The sequence below is a fragment of the Ursus arctos genome, unplaced genomic scaffold, assembly GCF_023065955.2.
Source record: "Ursus arctos isolate Adak ecotype North America unplaced genomic scaffold, UrsArc2.0 scaffold_1, whole genome shotgun sequence".
Classification (NCBI taxonomy): Eukaryota; Metazoa; Chordata; class Mammalia; order Carnivora; family Ursidae; genus Ursus; species Ursus arctos.
The window spans coordinates 75,668,834-75,688,279 of record NW_026622763.1 but is presented as its reverse complement, the minus strand read 5'-3'; the positions used below and the strand labels follow the sequence as shown (position 1 = coordinate 75,688,279).

The 19,446-nt window shown below is 36.9% G+C and overlaps 1 protein-coding gene across 4 annotated transcripts in view; it reads right to left on the bottom strand.

Moving 5' to 3' along the window:
• Window positions 1-4,299: 4,299 nt before the first annotated feature.
• SGO2 (shugoshin 2) overlaps window positions 4,300-19,446 on the bottom strand; it is a 63,490-nt gene continuing 48,343 nt past the window's right edge. For all 4 annotated transcript variants that reach the window (XM_026492228.4, XM_044381310.3, XM_057303803.1 and 1 more), the window contains one exon: window positions 4,300-4,599. In XM_026492228.4, coding sequence (XP_026348013.2) covers window positions 4,584-4,599 — 16 coding nt within the window. In that variant the 3' untranslated portion in view covers window positions 4,300-4,583. The remainder of the gene's footprint in view (window positions 4,600-19,446) is intronic.

The window sequence follows — 19,446 nt, the reverse complement described above, 5'->3', positions numbered from 1 at the left end:
TGCAAAATAGTAATTTTCCTAATTCTAACATTCCTTCTTCAGCCGAGATTCTTTTGAACAGAACTATCACTATTCGCTAGAGCTATTGACTATGCACAAATAGAATTGATATCAGAAAGGAAAAATACATGTTTGTTATTTCCTCTTACAAATTTTCAGAAGATCCAATGTTTTTGTTTCCTTTTTTTTTTTTGAGTATCGTTATGAATTTGTGACTTTCGTATAACATGTTTAAATGTTACAATCTTTCATACCAATGTTGAGTTTGTCCCATCTTAGGCTAATGGAAGCACCTTCAAATTGGAATTCATGTCCTTTTGATGTGGTCACATTCATTTTTAATAATGTCCTTGTTTTCTTGTACAAGACATCCCAGGCTCACCTTGTTTATATACTGTCCCAAACTTGGAATCAGCCACTTCTCCAAAGAACCCTGGTTTCCGTGATGGAAAACAGTATTTAGAAACCATAATCTAGGGGGCTCCTGGGTGGCACAACGGTTAAGCGTCTGCCTTCGGCTCAGGGCGTGATCCCGGCGTTACGGGATCGAGCCCCACATCAGGCTCCTCCACTATGAGCTTGCTTCTTCCTCTCCCACTCCCCCTGCTGTGTTCCCTCTCTCGCTGGCTGTCTCTATCTCTTCAAACAAATAAAATCTTTAAAAAAAAAAAAAAAAAGAAAAAGAAACCATAATCTAGATGCTAGAAGTACTCATTGCTAGTCAGTCATCATTGTTTCTAGACATTTTTGGTGGACAGAGCTAGAAAATACATAACTTTTTTAAAAGTGCAAAAAGCATGAGTTCACACTAGTATTTCTAATTAAAATTTAAGATTGCAGAGTTTGATTCCGTAACCAAAGATTCTCAAGTTTCTGAAATCTAATTGCTTTAATCTGTCCCTAGATCTATTTCATACATATAGCAGCCATGAGACTAGTAAATGAAAGTTTAAGATTTTGTTATAGTTCTTTTTTAGAGTATATCCTAATAAAGATACAAATTCAAAATACCTTTCGGAAGACTGGGTATCTCTGTCACCAACTTCATAGTTATTTTCATTCATTTCAGTTGGTTTTCAAGTTAGCTGTCCTCTAGTGATGTCACTTAGGTTGTTCCTTTTTTCCATTTTTGCTGCTACAAACCATACCATAGTGAAATTTTTAAAAAATATATTTTTTTTTAGAGAGAGAGAAAGAGTGGGAGGAGGGGCAGAGGGAATGGGAGAGAAACTCCCAAGCAGACTTCCCGCTGAGCACAGAGCCTAACATGGACCCTGAGATCAGGGCCTGACCCAAAATCAAGAGAATTTTCACTATAGTTTTCTAAAAGTGAGACTACTGGGTTGTATGACTGTATATGCCTACGTAATTTTGCTGGATAGTGTCAAAATCTTTTCTATAAAGTTTGTATCATTTGGCATTCCCTCCATCAATGTACCACAGGAACCAGCTGGGTAATAAAAAGAAGAGGCTGGGATTATTAGAACCTAGAATTGTGGGGACTGAGGAGAGGGTCCTGCTCAGCCACTGTTTAATACCTCAGGAGCTAGGAAAGGGCTTCTAGGAGTCAGAACGCAGATCTCAAAGATGGCTTGTGGCAGACAGCTGAGACACCTCAGGAGCCTGAAGGAGGCTCCCTGAGGAGCTAGGCCTGAGGCCTGTGAGGGGCACAACCCAGGTAGTGCTGGTACCTCCATGGGGGCAGAATGAGGCCGGTTCTAGGAATGCTAAACCGACTGGTGACAAACTAACTGCTGCCCCCCGAGGAAATCATCATTGCTGAGGGGATGCTGATTAGGAAAAGCAAGCAAACAAGAAGGAGCAAGTCCTTTGTCGCTCTTTCTGATTCTGTCTCTTTCTATCACCCCTTGTTGACAGAAGCTTTAAAAGTCATCTAGCAAAGAAAAACAAATGTGATTTGTAGAGTTCCAGCATCATACAGCAAATTGTAGAGAGGTGGGCTTAGAGGTGAGAGACAATGGCTGACACATACTAGAAAGTGGAATTTATTCCATGAAAGTAAGAATGTTTCAACATCAACAAATGAGTAAACATAGTTTGTTACATTAATATACCCAAGAAGAATAATCCTATCCCATTGCGCTATTAAGCTCTTATGTTTCAGCTTCAAATCCACAGGTCTCACTCCATTTTGTTTAAGGCCAGGCCTTTGCAAAACCACATTTTTTCCTTTGCCAGGCTCCCTTTCAGTCTCTGGCAATAGAAGGAGATAGTAGCAAACTGCAAGTATGGAGGAGGAAAAAGAAATTTGCTTCTTCCTGTTTGCTTCTTGCTGCTGTCAGCCTCATCACAGCAATGGCTAACCCCCCGGCAGGAACAACTGACTTCAGAAGCAACAGAAGGCCCCAGTCTGCAGTTTGTCCACACTCTCAGGCCAGTCTTGTCAGAGCCCTTCAGGGAAACAGCACTAACCCGTTGCACACCTTCCCTAGGGTCCTGGAACTCTTCCTCCAAGCCTTTCGGTCTCGTCCTTTCTTCTTTGCTCCCCCAGGCCCAGAGGTACTGCCCGCACTTACTTCCTCTATGACACTCCAGTGGTCCCTTTTGTCTTTTTAATTATTGTTTAGTTCTGTACTATGTGGCTAACAATTTATAAAATAATTGTGGCTTCTATCTCTTCACTGGACCCAAACTCATACAATCTCTGTCAATGCTAAAAGTCACTTGAGAAAAATTCAACATTCATTTATGATTTTTTAAAAAAAAACTCAATAAAATAATTGATAGACAATACTTTAATGTGATTATAAATTATACACGACTAGCTCAAAACCCAGCATCTTACTTATTAGGGTAAAACCAGAGGCATTCCCATGAAAATCAGGAACAATACAAGGATACCTATTCTTCTCACTACCATTTAACATTTTACTTAAGGTAGCAGCCGTACAATTAATTAGACAAAATAAAGCAACGAGAGGTATAAGATTTGGAAGGGAAAAAAGAAAGAGGTAAAGTTAACTTAGTTTTCAGGACATATGTCTAGAAAATACTACAAACAATGAATGTTCAGTAATTAACATACAGAAATCAGTAATCAACATGTATATGCAAATAATAATTAGAAGAGAGAATCAAAGGGAAGATCCCATTTATATTACCAAGAAAAAAATAAAATACCTAGGCATAAATTTATTAAGAAATATGTAAAAGCTCTAGGAGGGAAACTTCGATACTCCCCCTAAAGTCTACAGAGTATGGTAGTGGGGCACAAACAGACACACAGACGAATACAACAAAAAATTGAGAAATAAATTTAAGTGCACACGGAAATACGACGTAAACAAGGGTGGCATTTTAAATCGGTAGTGGAAAACATGAACCTTCACATTAATGGGGGAGTCACTTCGAAGAAGTTTGAAATTACATTTGTATCTCATATAATAGAGAAAAATCCATATGAATCAGAAATTTAAATGTAAAACAAAATGAAACCATGGGTAAATGTATTTGTAATCTGAAAGTAGGAAAATTCTTATGGTGACCAAATTCCACCAGCAAGAAAAGGTTGATAAATTTGACTACATAAACTGAAAAAGAATTTACATGGGAAGGGAAAAAAAGAAAAATCTCATAGAAAGGAGGAAAAACAGAAATAAGCATTAGGGACAAAAATATAATACTGGAGACTAACTCTAGGAGGTCCATAGTCTCCAAGTAATAGGTGTACAGGAAAGAGAACAAAGACTGTCAGGGTGCCAATCATTGTGTTAACTGTTCCTTTAATAAGGCCTCCATTCAACCCACATTGTTGATATTATGAATAAGTTCCGTGGGACTCTGTATTCCTACAGCAGTTCCTCAAAGTTTGGTCCTAGAACAGTCTGTCCCAGAATGATCTGGAGTGTTTGTTAAAAACACTGAGTCCACCCTTTTAGTTGTCAGATATTCTTTAAGCAAGCTTTTCCATCTAGGCAGAATAGAATTTGACCTGTCATTTGAATACAGTAAACTATGTTCACTGAACTCAGACACGAATAGGATTTATTACTATCTACTATTAGTATAGTAGTGTTCTTTAAAGTTATAAAAACCAAATTTTAAAGAGTCTGAAAGGTTAAGCCCCTCAGCCAAGTCACCAGATTACATAGAATGGAAATAATACAGAAACTGACATCTAACAAGTAATTCTGAAAGTATAAGAATGAAGGGGGACAGAAAACTGGCCAAGGCAGAAGGCAACTTTTAAAATCTTCTAGGTGATCAAATATATTGGATGGCTTAAAAACCAAACAAAACAAGATAGTTTGGTATGCAACAAGATAATCAATGCAAAAATATTTACAACATATTTTATTTGGTTAAAAGGTTAACAGCTTTTGCTTAGTTAAAGGCTGTTTGGTTGAAAGAAGTTTACAAAAACAGGAACATAAGTTATAGGATGACCAAAGTGATAGCTATTTTATATACATATATGTAAACATAAGAATAAATTAATACTCATGAAAAGGTGGGGAGGAAAGCCTTCATCATGCATTTCATCTTTTGAATCCTTGTTATATCCCTGTTTTGACTTGGTATGGTTTGAGAATTCAAAAAAAAATAGAATCCATAAATTCACCTCATCTTCTCATTTTCCTGCAAAGTAGAAAAAAAGGAAGATGAACAATATTCACAACTCAAAGCTGATGCTTTTGTTATGAAGCATGGAGAAGAAAACTCCTATATCATATATCTGGAATACTCTATAATAAAAGGAATTATAAAATAAGGTTTAAGAAAAATTGACCACGTAACCACGAAACCAGCCCTACAGGAGGTATTACGGGGGGGTTCTATAAAAGTAAAAAGGCCCCAAGAGTGATACAAAACAGAAAGTCACAGCCAATACAAACAAAGACTTTACTGACAACATGGCAGAATTAAAAGCATATCTCTCAGTACTCAGTCTTAATATTAATGGTTTAAATTCTTGCTTAAAACACCACAGGGTTGCAGATTGGATAAAAAGAAATGACCCATCCATTTGCTGTCTACAAGAGACTCATTTCGAACCCAAAGATGCATTCAGACTGAAAGTAAGGGGATGGAGTACCATCTTTCACGCAAATGGACCTCAAAAGAAAGCTGGGGTAGCAATTCTCATATCAGATAAACTGGATTTTAAACTACAGACTATGGTTAGAGACGCAGAAGGGCACTATATTATTCTTAAAAGAAGTATTCAACAAGTGGATATGACAATTATAAATATATATGCCCCCAACAGGGGAGCAGCAAGATACACAAGCCAACTCTTAACCAGAATAAAGAGACATATAGATAAAAATACATTAATAGTAGGGGACCTCAACACTCCACTCTCAGAAATAGACAGAACACCCTGGCAAAAACTAAGCAAAGAATCAAAGGCTTTGAATGCCATACTCGACGAGTTGGACCTCTTAGATATATATAGAACACTACACCCCAGAACCAAAGAATACTCATTCTATTCTAATGCCCATGGAACATTTTCAAGAATAGACCATGTTCTGGGACACAAAACAGGTCTCAGCCAATACCAAAAGATTGAAATTATCCCCTGCATATTCTCAGACCACAACGCTCTGAAATTGGAACTCAACCACAAGGAAAAATTTGGAAGAAACTCAAACACTTGGAGACTAAGAACCATCCTGCTCAGGAATGACTCGATAAACCAGGAAATCAAAAATCAAATTAAACAATTTATGGAGACCAATGAGAATGAAAATACAACAGTCCAAAACCTATGGGATACTGCAAAGGTGGTCCTAAGGGGGAAATACATAGCCATCCAAGCCTCACTCAAAAGAATAGAAAAATCTAAAATGCAGTTTTTATATTCTCACCTCAAGAAGCTGGAACAGCAACAGAGGGACAGGCCTAATCCACGCACGAGGAAGCAGTTGACCAAAATTAGAGCTGAAATCAATCAAGCAGAAACCAGAAGTACAGTAGAGCAGATCAACAGGACTAGAAGCTGGTTCTTGGAGAGAATCAATAAAATTGACAGACCACTGGCAAGACTTATCCAAAAGAAAAGAGAAAGGACCCAGATTATTAAAATTATGAATGAAAAAGGAGAGGTCACGACGAACACCATTGAAATTGGAAGGATTATTAGAAATTTTTATCAACAGCTATATGCCAATAAACTAAGCAATCTGGAAGAGATGGAATCCTTCCTGGAAACCTATAAACTACCAAGATTGAAACAGGAAGAAATTGATTTCTTAAACAGGCCAATTAATTATGAAGAGATTGAGTCAGTGATAAACAACCTTCCAAATAACAAAACTCCAGGCCCAGACGGTTTTCCTGGGGAATTCTACCAAACATTCAAAGAAGAAATAATACCTATTCTCCTAAAGCTATTTCAAAAAATAGAAACAGAAGGAAAGCTACCAAACTCATTCTATGAGGCCAATATTACCTTGATTCCCAAACCAGGCAAAGACCCCCTCAAAAAGGAGAATTACAGACCGATTTCCCTAGTGAATATGGACGCCAAAATCCTCAACAAGATACTTGCTAATAGAATCCAACAGTTCATTAAAAGGATTATCCACCACGATCAAGTGGGATTCATACCTGGGATGCAAGCGTGGTTCAATATTCGCAAATCAATCAGCGTGATACATCATATCAACAAGAAAAGACTCAGGAACCATATGATCCTCTCAATCGATGCCGAAAAAGCATTTGACAAAATACAGCATCCTTTCCTGATTAAAACCCTTCAGAGTGTAGGAATAGAAGGTACATTTCTCAATCTCATAAAAGCCATCTATGAAAAGCCTACTGCAAATATCATTCTCAATGGGGAAAAGCTGGAAGCCTTTCCCTTAAGATCAGGAACACGACAAGGATGCCCACTCTCGCCACTATTATTCAACATAGTACTAGAAGTCCTTGCAACAGCAATCAGACAACAAAAAGGGATCAAAGGTATTCAAATCGGCAAAGAAGAAGTCAAAATGTCTCTCTTCGCAGATGACATGATACTCTATATGGAAAACCCAAAAGAAGCCACTCCCAAACTATTAGAAGTTATAGAGCAATTCAGTAACGTGGCGGGATACAAAATCAATGCTCAGAAATCAGTTGCATTTCTGTACACGAATAACGAGAACGAAGAAAGAGAAATTAGGGAATCCATCCCATTTACAATAGCACCAAAAACCATTCGTTACCTTGGAATTAACTTAACCAGAGACGTAAAGGACCTTTATTCTAGAAACTATAAATCACTCTTAAAAGACATTGAGGAAGACATAAAAAGATGGAAAGATATTCCATGCTCATGGATCGGAAGAATTAACATAGTTAAAATGTCCATGCTACCCAGAGCAATCTACACTTTCAGTGCTATCCCGATCAAAATACCGAGAACGTTTTTCAAAGAACTGGAACAAATAGTCCTTAAATTTGTATGGAACCAGAAAAGACCCCGAATCTCCAAGGAACTGTTGAAAAGGAAAAACAAAGCTGGGGGCATCACAATGCCGGATTTCGAGCTGTACTACAAAGCTGTGATCACAAAGACAGCATGGTACTGGCACAAAAACAGACACATAGACCAATGGAACAGAATAGAGAGCCCAGAAATGGACCCTCAGCCCTTTGGGCAACTAATATTTGATAAAGCAGGAAAAAACATCCAGTGGGAAAAAGACAGTCTCTTCAATAAATGGTGCTGGGAAAATTGGACAGCTACATGCAAAAGAATGAAACTTGACCACTATCTCACACCATACACAAAAATAAACTCCAAATGGATGAAAGACCTCGATGTGAGACAGGAATCCATCAAAATTCTAGAGGAGAACATAGGCAGCAACCTCTACGACATCGGCCAAAGCAACCTTTTTCATGATACATCCCCAAAGGCAAGAGAAACAAAAGATAAAATGAATTTATGGGACTTCATCAAGATTAAAAGTTTCTGCACAGCCAAGGAAACAGTCAGAAAAACTAAGAGGCAACCCACGGAATGGGAGAAGATATTTGCAAATGACACTACAGATAAAGGACTGGTATCCAAGATCTACAAAGAACTTCTCAAACTCAATACACGAGAAACAAATAAACAAATCAAAAAATGGGCAGAAGATATGAACAGACACTTTTCCAATGAAGACATACAAATGGCTAACAGACACATGAAAAAATGTTCAAAATCATTAGCCATCAAGGAAATTCAAATCAAAACCACACTGAGATACCACCTTACGCCAGTTAGAATGGCAAAAATAGACAAGGCAAGAAACAACAATTGTTGGAGAGGATGTGGAGAAAGGGGATCCCTCCTACATTGTTGGTAGGAATGCAAGTTGGTACAGCCACTCTGGAAAACAGTGTGGAGGTCCCTTAAAAAGTTAAAAATTGAGCTACCCTATGATCCAGCCATTGCACTACTGGGTGTTTACCCCAAAGATACAGACGTAGTGAAGAGAAGGGCCATATGCACCCCAATGTTCATAGCAGCAATGTCCACAATAGCTAAATCGTGGAAGGAGCCGAGATGCCCTGCAACAGATGACTGGATTAAGAAGTTGTGGTCCGTATATACAATGGAATATTACTCAGCAATCAGAAAGAACGAGTTCTCAACATTTGCTACAACATGGACGGCACTGGAGGAGATAAATCTAAGTGAAATAAGTCAAGCAGAGAAAGACAACTATCATATGATTTCTCTCATCTATGGAACATAAGAACTAGAATGATCAGTAGGGGAAGAAAGGGATAAAGAAAGGGGGAGTAATCAGAAGGGGGAATGAAACATGAGAGACTATGGACTATGAGAAACAAACTGAGGGCTACAGAGGGGAGGGGTGGGGGAATGGGATAGGCCGGTGATGGGTAGTAAGGAGGGCACATATTGCATGGTGCACTGGGTGTTATACACAACTAATGAATCATCGAGCCTTACATCGAAAACCGGGGATGTACTGTATGGTGACTAACATAATATAATAAAAAATCATTATAAAAAAATAATAATAATAAAATAAAAATAAAATAAAATTAAAAAAAAGAAAAATTGACCAACTCAAGATTTCACACATTACATGTTTTACTATGTATTTTCTTTTTATTATGAACTTCAGCAAACATAGAAGATTATATGAAAATGTACAACTTAGAAACAATAAATAAATGTTGATGTACCCACCACCCAAGTTAAGAAATAAAATATTACCACACCTCAGAAGCCTCCAGTGTGCCCATTTCTGATCACATCCCTGTCATCCCCCAAGAAGTAACCGCTATCCTGAACTCTGTTCATCTCTTCCTTTTCTTCACAGTAAAGGTGTTTTTTTCAACACCTTTATTCACTTCCAAGTCTCTCCTTCACTGAAACATTAAAGACTCTTATTTTACAGTCTGTATCTAATTCTGCTATCAGTTGCTTCTGCTGGTACCTTGTTCCCTTGTGTATGTAGTGTTTACTGTGAGCTAACTTATTTCCCTTGGAATTTTACCTGTGGAAAATACGTTGAGGACTGAGATGGAGCTCTAGAAAATATCTGCATTTGCTTCTGATGGACAACAGGGGGCACTACAAGTCATGCACTAACTAAATCCTCAACTCGAGGTTTTCTGTGACTTTAAAATATTGTGAATTCCAACAGCAATGCAAGAGTTTGATTTTGCTTACGAATTCTCAGAAGATTTTTTCCTCCTCAGTTCAGTACCAGAGTTATTTCCTGGGGCTTAAAAAAGCTGGTGGGAAGGTTATTTTTAGTTTGCTCTTCTACTGAGAGAGTAGCTCAACTTTATTGAAGGTGATCTACTATTAGACTTTTCATTTTAGCTAAACCCTAGGATATGCCTTCTGTCCTCAGCCGCATAAGGCTGTGAATCCAACACTTAGGTTCACCTAGTTTGGTAAATACGTTCGGGCAAAAGCCAGTCTCAGAGTCCACCTACCTCTCTGGGTTCCTGCTCTCATTCAGTCTCTGATGATAGCTTTCTTCTTCTCTTCTAGCTAATAGATATGTTCAAGGGGGTTTTTTGTTTTGTTTTTTAATATTTTACCCAGTAATTTTATTTTATTTTTAGTTTGATCATGCACCTAGTATATCATGTTGCAAGAAGTGGGGTTGTATTTATTCTTTACATTACGCATGTCTTTTAGATGACATCCATACACATGGTCCCAAATTACAAAGGTATAAATGGTTAGATTAGAGTAGGTCTTTTTCCCTCCTCTGTATCCCTCTCCAGAGCCAATGATACCACTGCCTTGGGTAATTAGGTAGAATTTAATTAATTCTTTTAGAAGAGCTACCTATTCTAAATACAGCAAAATGCTGTAATGAAATAGTATTCTATTTTAGTTTAGATCTATTGGACACACAGATTATTTGGTAAATGGTTTAGTTGGTAAATTTTTTAAAAGCAAATATCACAATGAACATTAGTATAAATACTAAGAATGATGAAAACCCAGCTGCCTTTTTTTCTTTTTGGATGGCATCCAGCAGATATATCACAGCTTCTGATAGGCCCCCAGTGAGAAGAGATCTTGAATGAAACTGCTTGCAATGTATCATTTTAGGCACTGAGGATAGGGGTGGCAGAAGTTAACAAGAAGGTAAAACAAATATATTTTTTAAAGTCTTTACGTTTTAAGTCCCAAAGCACTGACTATGACAAAGGGGGACATTTTAATCATTAAAGTCCTAATCCACAATGAATACATGGCAATATATATAGTATGAATATTACTATAGTAATCATGAATATTACTATATGAGCATATAGTAATTATGATATTTATGTACCAAATAGCAAAACAACTACCTTTATGAAGCAAAAACTATAGGAGATGCATGGAGACAGATACAAACACAATAATAGGAGATTTTAATATACAACACTCTCAGTGCAAGACAGATGAGGTGGGCAAAAAAACAAGGAGATAGAAGATCTTTGGTCTTCCTTTAGGATGTAGGGGTAAAGCTTATGAATATATACCAAACTCTATATACTCTGATAAAAGAGGTTACATATTCTTCTCAAGTACTCACAGCATAGTTACAAAAGCAAATCCAACAGCACATTATGAAAAACACATACCATGACCAAGTGAGATTTATTCCAGGAATGCAAGTTTGGTTCAATATTAGAAAACCTATTATCATATACCATGTTAATAAATCTAAGGAAATAAAGCATATAATTTTTTCATGGATACTGAAAAAGTCCTTGACATAATGCAACACTCATCCGTGATTAAAAAAACACTCAATAGACATTGGGGGACATTTTCTTAATATTATAAATTGCAAATACTTACTTTAATACTAAAGCCATGGGAGACAACAGAGGTATTTCCACTCAAGTCAGGAACGAGGCAAGAACGCCCACCAATTCCTGTTAACTATACTTGAGGTGTTAGCCAATGCCATAAAACAAGAGAAATCAATCAGAGGCATACGAATAGGTAAAGAAATAAAACTAACTCTATTTTAGATGGTATCATGGTATTCCTCCTCCATTAAGTTTTACTTGAGAGAATCAATGAGATAGATAATAAAAGAAATTTACTGAAGTAGCAAGTTATAAACTTACACAGAATTCAACACCTTTCATACTCACAAAGAATAAATACTGAGCATGATTTACATGTCCAAGTTACACGTGCATTTATAGTAGCAACCAAGAAGACTAAATACCTACAAATCAATTTAACAAGGAATGTGTAAAACCTGTTTGAGGAAAATTTTAAAACACTTCTAAAAATTACAAAAGACTTGAATAAATGCAAAGATATCTCCTGTTCTTACACAGCACAACTCAATACAAAGATGTCAGTTCTCCCTAAATTAAAGTACAAATCCAATGCAATCCCCCCCCCAAAATACTAGCTAGATCAGTGGTTTTTAACTCAAAGCAATTTTGCCTCCTGTGTGACATTTTGCAACATTTGGAGGTATTTTTGATTGTTTTAAGTGGATGGGTGCTACTGACATTTACTGGGTGGAGGGCAGGGATACTGCAAAATATCTTCCAATGCACAGAATGGCCTGCCACAACAAAGAAATATCTAGCTCAAAATGTCAATAGTGCTGAGTTTAAGAAACACTGAGCTTGCCAAGTAAATACTAAAGTTCATATTTAAAAATAAGCATGCAATAACACCCAAGGAAACAATGAAAAAGAAAAACTATGAGAAGGCAGTAGCCTTACCAGACATTAAAACATCATATACAGCCTCTATACTAGACAGGTAGATCACTGCACTGGAATAAAAAGTCCAGCATTAGATGCACCTCCACTAAATACATTCAGAAATTTAGAATATGACATGGTTGGCATCTTAAATCTTTGGGATAAAGATGCATTTGTAAATAAATGAATGGTGCAAGTACAGATAGGTAGCCTTTGGAAGACATACAAAATTAGACCCATATCTTAGACCTCACACTAAAAAAAATTCTAAATGGTCTAGGGATTTATGTAAGAAATAAGACTATAAAAATACTAAAAGAAAATATGATGAATTCCTCTTTAACCATGGTATAGGGAAAGACCTTCTAACTATGACTCAAAATTCAAAGAGAATGAAAGAAAAGACTGAAAAATTTAACTACATAAAAATAAAAAGAATTAAAAAAACAAAGTCAAAAAAACAATTGATAAACTCAAGAAAATGCTGGCTGCATATACTACAAGGGCTAATATCCCTACTACATGAAGAATTCTTCATAACTGAGGGACAAAAAGACCAGAAATCCAATGAAAAAATTGAAGAAAGATATGAACAGACTAAAAAATGGTATAATGATCCCCAAGCATGAGGAAAGCATTTAAATTCACTTACAGAGAAATGAAAGTAAAACAACAACGATATACTGTTGCTCACTCACCAGAGTGGCAAAAATTTTAAAATATGACAACATATTCTTGTTAATTATAATGTGGGTAAATGGTGCCACACTCTGCTGGTGGGCATGCAAATTTGTACGAGCCTCTGAAGGGAGGTGTGGCAAGACCTAACTACATATGTGCTTACTTTTCACCCCTGTAATCCCCTTTAAGGAATTTACCCTGAAGATACACTTCCAACAATATGAAAAGATATATACACAAGATTATTCAATGTAGTTATTATTTATAATAGCAAAATATTGGAAACAACCTAAATGTGCACATATAGGTTTATGACTGAATAAGTATAGTACATCTTTACACAATTAAGTATTATCCAGCTGTTAAAAAAAAAGAGGAAAATCTTTACAAATTGATACGGATTTCCAAAATACACTGTTAAACGGAAGTAAACAAAGCCCAACAGAACAGCTATGGTATGCTGCCTTTATGTAAAAGAGGCGTTTATGTATCTGCTTCTTTATGCTAGAGAAATACAGGAAGGATAAGCCAGAAACTAAAGAAATTGGTTACCCCCAAGAGGTAGGTGAAAATAGGACAGAAAGAGGGGATAATGGGAATGGGATAGCTGAAATAAAAGCAGTTGCCGTTCTCTGCCTATACCATTTTGTATAGCTTTGATTTGTATAATCCAAATGTCTCACATACCTCAACGTAAACAAAAAAAAACCTACCAAGATATAGAAGGAGAAAAGAGAAGACAAACAATAAAAAATGTACGTAAATGAATTACAAATGAATAACATAACTACTCTGGAAGGGGGCTAGTAAGGAAAGAACTAACCTAAGACAAAAATAACTATATCTAAATGTTATAATCTAGTGATAGTAAGTATGCTTCTCACAGGGATAGGAGTTAACAATTCTGAAGCTACTTTATGTGTATGCTAGAAATGAACAAATAAGTTAATGTATTACAGATAATGAGAGCCAAGCTTCTCACTGATGAAGAAATTATGAATAAGCAAAGCAAAAATGAACCCTGTGGTGTTGAACTGGAATCAGAGATTATCAATATAAAAACTCATGGTTTTTTACTTTATATACAGATAGAGAAATATAAAAGTGTGTGTATGCGTGGATTAGTATGCATACGTATGTCTCCTAGCTCTGTCTGCTGAGAGGGCCTAACAGCAATGCCCCCTGTGGTGGCCAGACCCTAAGGAGGATCCCTCCCACCACACTCATGATGATGTTCATGCCCTTGCGTAACTGCCTCTTTAAGGAACTGTGACTTGCATCTAACCAATAGACTATGGCAAAGATGATGGAATGTCTAACTTCTAAGACTGCATTTCATTTTGATACTCTATCTGCTAAAGGATTTGCCCTAGAGACTCTGCAGCTAGCTTTGAGATAAGTAGCTATTTTGGGAGGCCCATTTGGCAAGGAGCTGAGAGTGGCCGCTAGGAGTTGAGGACAGCCTTTACCCGACAGCAAGAAGCTGGGGCCCTCAATCCTATACCTACAAGGAAATAAATTTGCCAACAATCTGCATGACCTTGAGAGCAGATTCTCCCACAGGAGGGCCTCCAGATGAAAACCATCTTGGACCACATCTCAATTACAGCTTTGTGAGACACTAAGTAGAGCACTTAATTCCGTGTTCTAGTCCAGATTCCTGGCCCACAGAAACGGAGAGATAAGAAATGGATGCTGTTTTAGGCTACTAGTTTTACGGTAACACTGCTGTGCAGCTAGAACTAACTAATAAAATATCATATACATAGCAGAAATACCTAGTGCCCAGATCTTGGCTTCTAAACAAAATTCTTCAAAAGTACCTGATTTGGGGGTTAGGGCAGGAAAAACACTAAGATAAGCCTAGAACATCTTGTGCCAGAAAGTAAGGAAGTGCTCAAAATATGATGAGGTCTTGTTGAAAAAACACAGAAGGAGGCTACCCTGAAGGAACCCTAATAGCCACACTGGAATAATCTGAGCAATGCGATAACTATTGGCAGTATTACATTTTCACTTACAGAATAAGTATCCATGAGTCTATACTGCTATACATACATACATACATACATACATACATACATAAATGTTCTCATTAAGGACAGCTCTTCCTTACAGAATTCCAATAAATGTAAAAGGAAAGAGGGAAACAGAAAACCATTATTAGGCAGAAATATAACTGCTGCAGGCAAGGTCCATCAATGGATGCTAAAATTAGTGGGCGAAAGTGTGAGGAAAACTAGGATGCACAGATTCAAAGCATCTCCCCCAGTGTTCAGTAACTATAAAGGAAAAGACAATAATTTATAGTGAAAAAAACCCAGCAGACACCACCTCCATCAAGTGATCAAAGTTAACATTACCGAGACATACTGACATGATAAACCCCTTCAAATGATGCAATGAGAAGGGCACACCATTTCTGCAGAATTCTTGCCAAAAACGCTTAACTGGCATTGTAATCACGAGAAAACATCAAACAACAAACCAAACTGAGGGACATTCTACAAAGTAACTGACCAATAGTCTTCAAAAGTGTCAAAGTCATAAAAGGAAGGAATGAGGAACTGTCATAGGCTGGAGGAGGCTAAGGAGAAACAAGGTAGGATCCTGGATAGGATTCTAAAACAGCAAACGATGTTAATGAACAGCCATAGTTTAGTTGATAGTACTGTACCAATGCTAATTTTCTAATTTTGATCATTGTACTGTGGATAAGGTGTTAAAATTAGGGAAAGCTAGGGAAGGAAACTTTGTGCTATTTTTATAACTCTGATAAGTCTAAAATTAGTTTAAAATAAGAAAGTTTAACTTGCAACTCAATAAAAAAAGACAACCCAATTGAAAAAAGGGGAAAAGATCTGAACAGACTTTCCTTTTTTTCTTTTTCTTTTTCAGTAGGTTCCCTGCCAGCATGAAGCCAATGCAGGACTTGAATTCACGACCCTGAGATCATGACCTGAGCTGAGATCAAGAGAATCATTATATGATCTCACTCATATGTGGAATTTAAGAAACAAAACATAGGATCTTAGGGGAAGGGAGGGAAAAATAAAACAAGATGAAATCAGAGAGGGAGACAAACCATAGGAGACTCTTAATCACAGGAAACAAACTGAGGGTTGCTGGAGGGGAGAAGGGTGGGGAGATGGGGTAACTGGGTGATGGACATGAAGGAGGGCAAGTGATGTAATGAGCACTGGGTATATAAGACTGATGAATCACTAAATTCTACCTCTGAAATTAATAATATACTATATGTTAATTAATTATATTTAATTTTTAAAAACCCAAATATAAAGAAATCAAGTGGAGGAAAAAAGAATAGCAAGGAAATAACTTTTCTATGATTATAACTTCAGATGCGCTTCATCTTAAATTGTGCTTGATACTCAATCCACAGTACTTGGAATAATTGCATTTTTAATTTTTCCCTCAGTCAAAAATGATATTAAGGTGTTGTGGCCCTATTTATATAACCCAACAATTTTCTGTATTATGTGAATAATTTCACCCTCTAATTTATTCGTGTTCAGTGCAGATGGTTGAGTATTCATTATGTTTAATAATATAAAAAGCTAATCCACGTGGTAGATGCTACAGCTCTAGAGGAAACAGAGTGGGACACCCAACTGACTGAGCCACCCAGGCATCCCTGAATAGACTTTTCTTTAACGAAGATACACAAATGGCCAATAAGCACATGAAAAGATGCTCAATATCATCAGTCATCAGAGAAATACAAATCAAAACCTTACTACTTTACACACACTACTATGGTTAGAATCATCAAAAAGCCAAATGATAAGTGTGTTGGCAAGGAAATGGAGAAATCAGAACCCTCATACATCATTGGTGGTAATGTAAAATGGTGCAGCAGCTTTGGAAAACAGTCCAGCAGTTCCTCAAATGATTAAACAGAGTCACCATATGACCCAGGAATTCCACAAGTAGGCATATACTCAAGAGAAAAGAAAACATATGTAGATACAAAGACTTGCAAATAATATTTATAGCAGCATTACTCATAATAACCAAAAGATGGAAACAACCAAACGTCCCTTGACAGACAAGTGGATAAACAAAATGTGGTATAATCTAAAGGACAGAATATTACTCAGTCCTAAAAAGAAATGAAATACTGATACACACTGTGACACAAGATAAACCTGGAAACATTATGCTAAGTTCAAGAAGCCAGTCACAAAGACCACATATTACATGAATCCATTCATATGAAATATCTAGAACAGGGAAATCTATTGATATAGGAAGTAGGTGAATGGTTGTCTAGGGCTGGGGTGGGGTGGGGGGTATGGGAATGATAGATAAAGGGCATGGGGTTTCTTTTTGAGGTGCAGAAATGTTCTCAAATTGATTGTGGTGATGGTATGCGTTATCTGTAAATATACTAAAAACACACTGAATTGTACATTTTAAATGATGATATGTATGGTATGTGAATTATAGCCTGACTGGATCCTTTACTTCACTTTTGTTTCTCTTTCACCCTCCCTTGCATTGCTACATTGTATTGGTTTGTTGTTTTTTTTTAAGACTTTATTTTTTTAGAGCAGTTTAAGATTTACAATAATATTGAGAGGAAGGTAAAGATTTCCTATTTGCCCTCTGCCCTTACCTATGCATAGCCGTCCCCATAGTCAACCATACTCACAAGCATTGTATATATTTTATCAAGGATGAATCTACACTAATACATCATAATCAGTTGAAGCCTATAGTTTATCTTCAGGTTCCCTCTTGGTGTTGTACATTCTAAGGGTTTGGACAAATGTATAATGACAGGTATCTTTCATTATAGTATCATACAGAGTATTTTCACTGCCCCAAAAATCCTCTATGTTCATCCGTCTCCCCTGCCTCCTCCTTGACAACCACTGATCTTTTCACTGGCTTCATAGCTTTGCCTCTTCCAGAATGTCATATAGTTGGAATTATACAGTAAGTAGCCTTCTCAGATTGGCTTCTTTCACTTAGTAAAATGCATTTATGGCTCTTCCTTGTCTTTTCATGGCTTGATACCTCATTTCTTTTTAGCACTGAGTAATACTCCACAGTCTAGATATACCATAGTTTGTTTTTCCATTCACCTACTGAAGGACATCTTGGTTACTTCCTAGTTTGGCAATGTGAATAAAGCTGCCATAAATATCCATGTGCAGATTTTTGTGTGGACATAAGTTTTCAACCCCTTTGGGTAAATACCAAGGAGTGTGACTGCTAGATCACACAGTAAGAGTATACGTTAAGTTTTCTAAGAAACCACCAAGCTGTCTTGCAAAATGGCTGTACCCTTTGGCTTTCCCGCTAGCAGTGAGTGAGAGCTTTCGCTCTATACCTGTTATTGCTTCAAAATACCTGTCAGAACCATCAACGCTTTTCATTTTATAAAAGAAGCAAATACTGAAACAATGCAAAGGATGAGAAAATTTAAGGGTAGTTTTCTCTCTTTTTGAAAATACGATCCCAAATATGATCAGGTTCTGCAAAACAGACTACTTCATTTATCCTTTTAAAAAAGTAAGATTTTCCATAAAACACATGTAAAAGGCATTTGGACATTTTTTGAGATAATTAAGGGAATCAGAATAGGGATTGGCTGTTAGATGACAGTAAGAAACTATTGCTAATTCATATAGATAATTGCTGTGATCACTGTTATCTAGTTTTGTTAAGAAGTTCCTTTTTTTTAAAGAGATATACACAGAAGTGTTTTTGGAAATTAAATGACCCAATATTAGGGATTTGCTTTAAAAATACTACAACAAAAAAGGATAGATAGATAAGGCAAAATACTGATAATAATTGAAACTGAGGGAGGGTGGATTAAGTAGGGGGAGTACTATTTTCTCTTTGTTGAGGTATGTTTTATATATTTTTTAAAAGATTTATTTATTTATTTATTTATTTATTTGACAGAGAGACAGAGAGAGCAGGGCGGGCAGAGGGAGAAGCAGGCTCCCCACCGAGCAGGGATCCCAGGACCTGGGATCATCACCTGAGCTGAAGGTAGATGTTTAACCAACTGACCCACTCAGGAGCCCCTATTTATTTATTTGAGAGAGAGAGATGGAGAGAGGGATAGAGAGAGAGCATGTGCATGCATAGGGGTGGGCGGGGCAGAGGGAGAGGGGGAAGAGAATCTCAAGTAGACTCCCCCCTGAGCAGTGAGCCCAACTCAGGGTTTGAGCTCACGACCCTGAGATCATAACCTGAACCAAAATCAAGAGTTGGATGCTTAATTGACTCAGCCACCCAGGCACCCTATGTTTGAAATTTAAAAAAAGAAAGAAAAAGACTATTAATTACTCTTTAAGGCTAAAGAACAAATAAGCCACCTTTAATTCTTCTAGGGAACAAGGTAGAACGCAAATGGAGATAACAGACATGGAAATAGTGGTTTGCAAATCATAGGCAACAAAGTCTTTTTACAAAGTCTGTTCAAAGAATAAAAGAAGACATTTCTTCAAATCTCACCCAGATCATACTGTGATTATTATATGTCAAAAATATATTGATATTCAGAAGTATTCAAATACTAATTCAGGCAGGAATTTCTTTTAAAGCATATAGTTT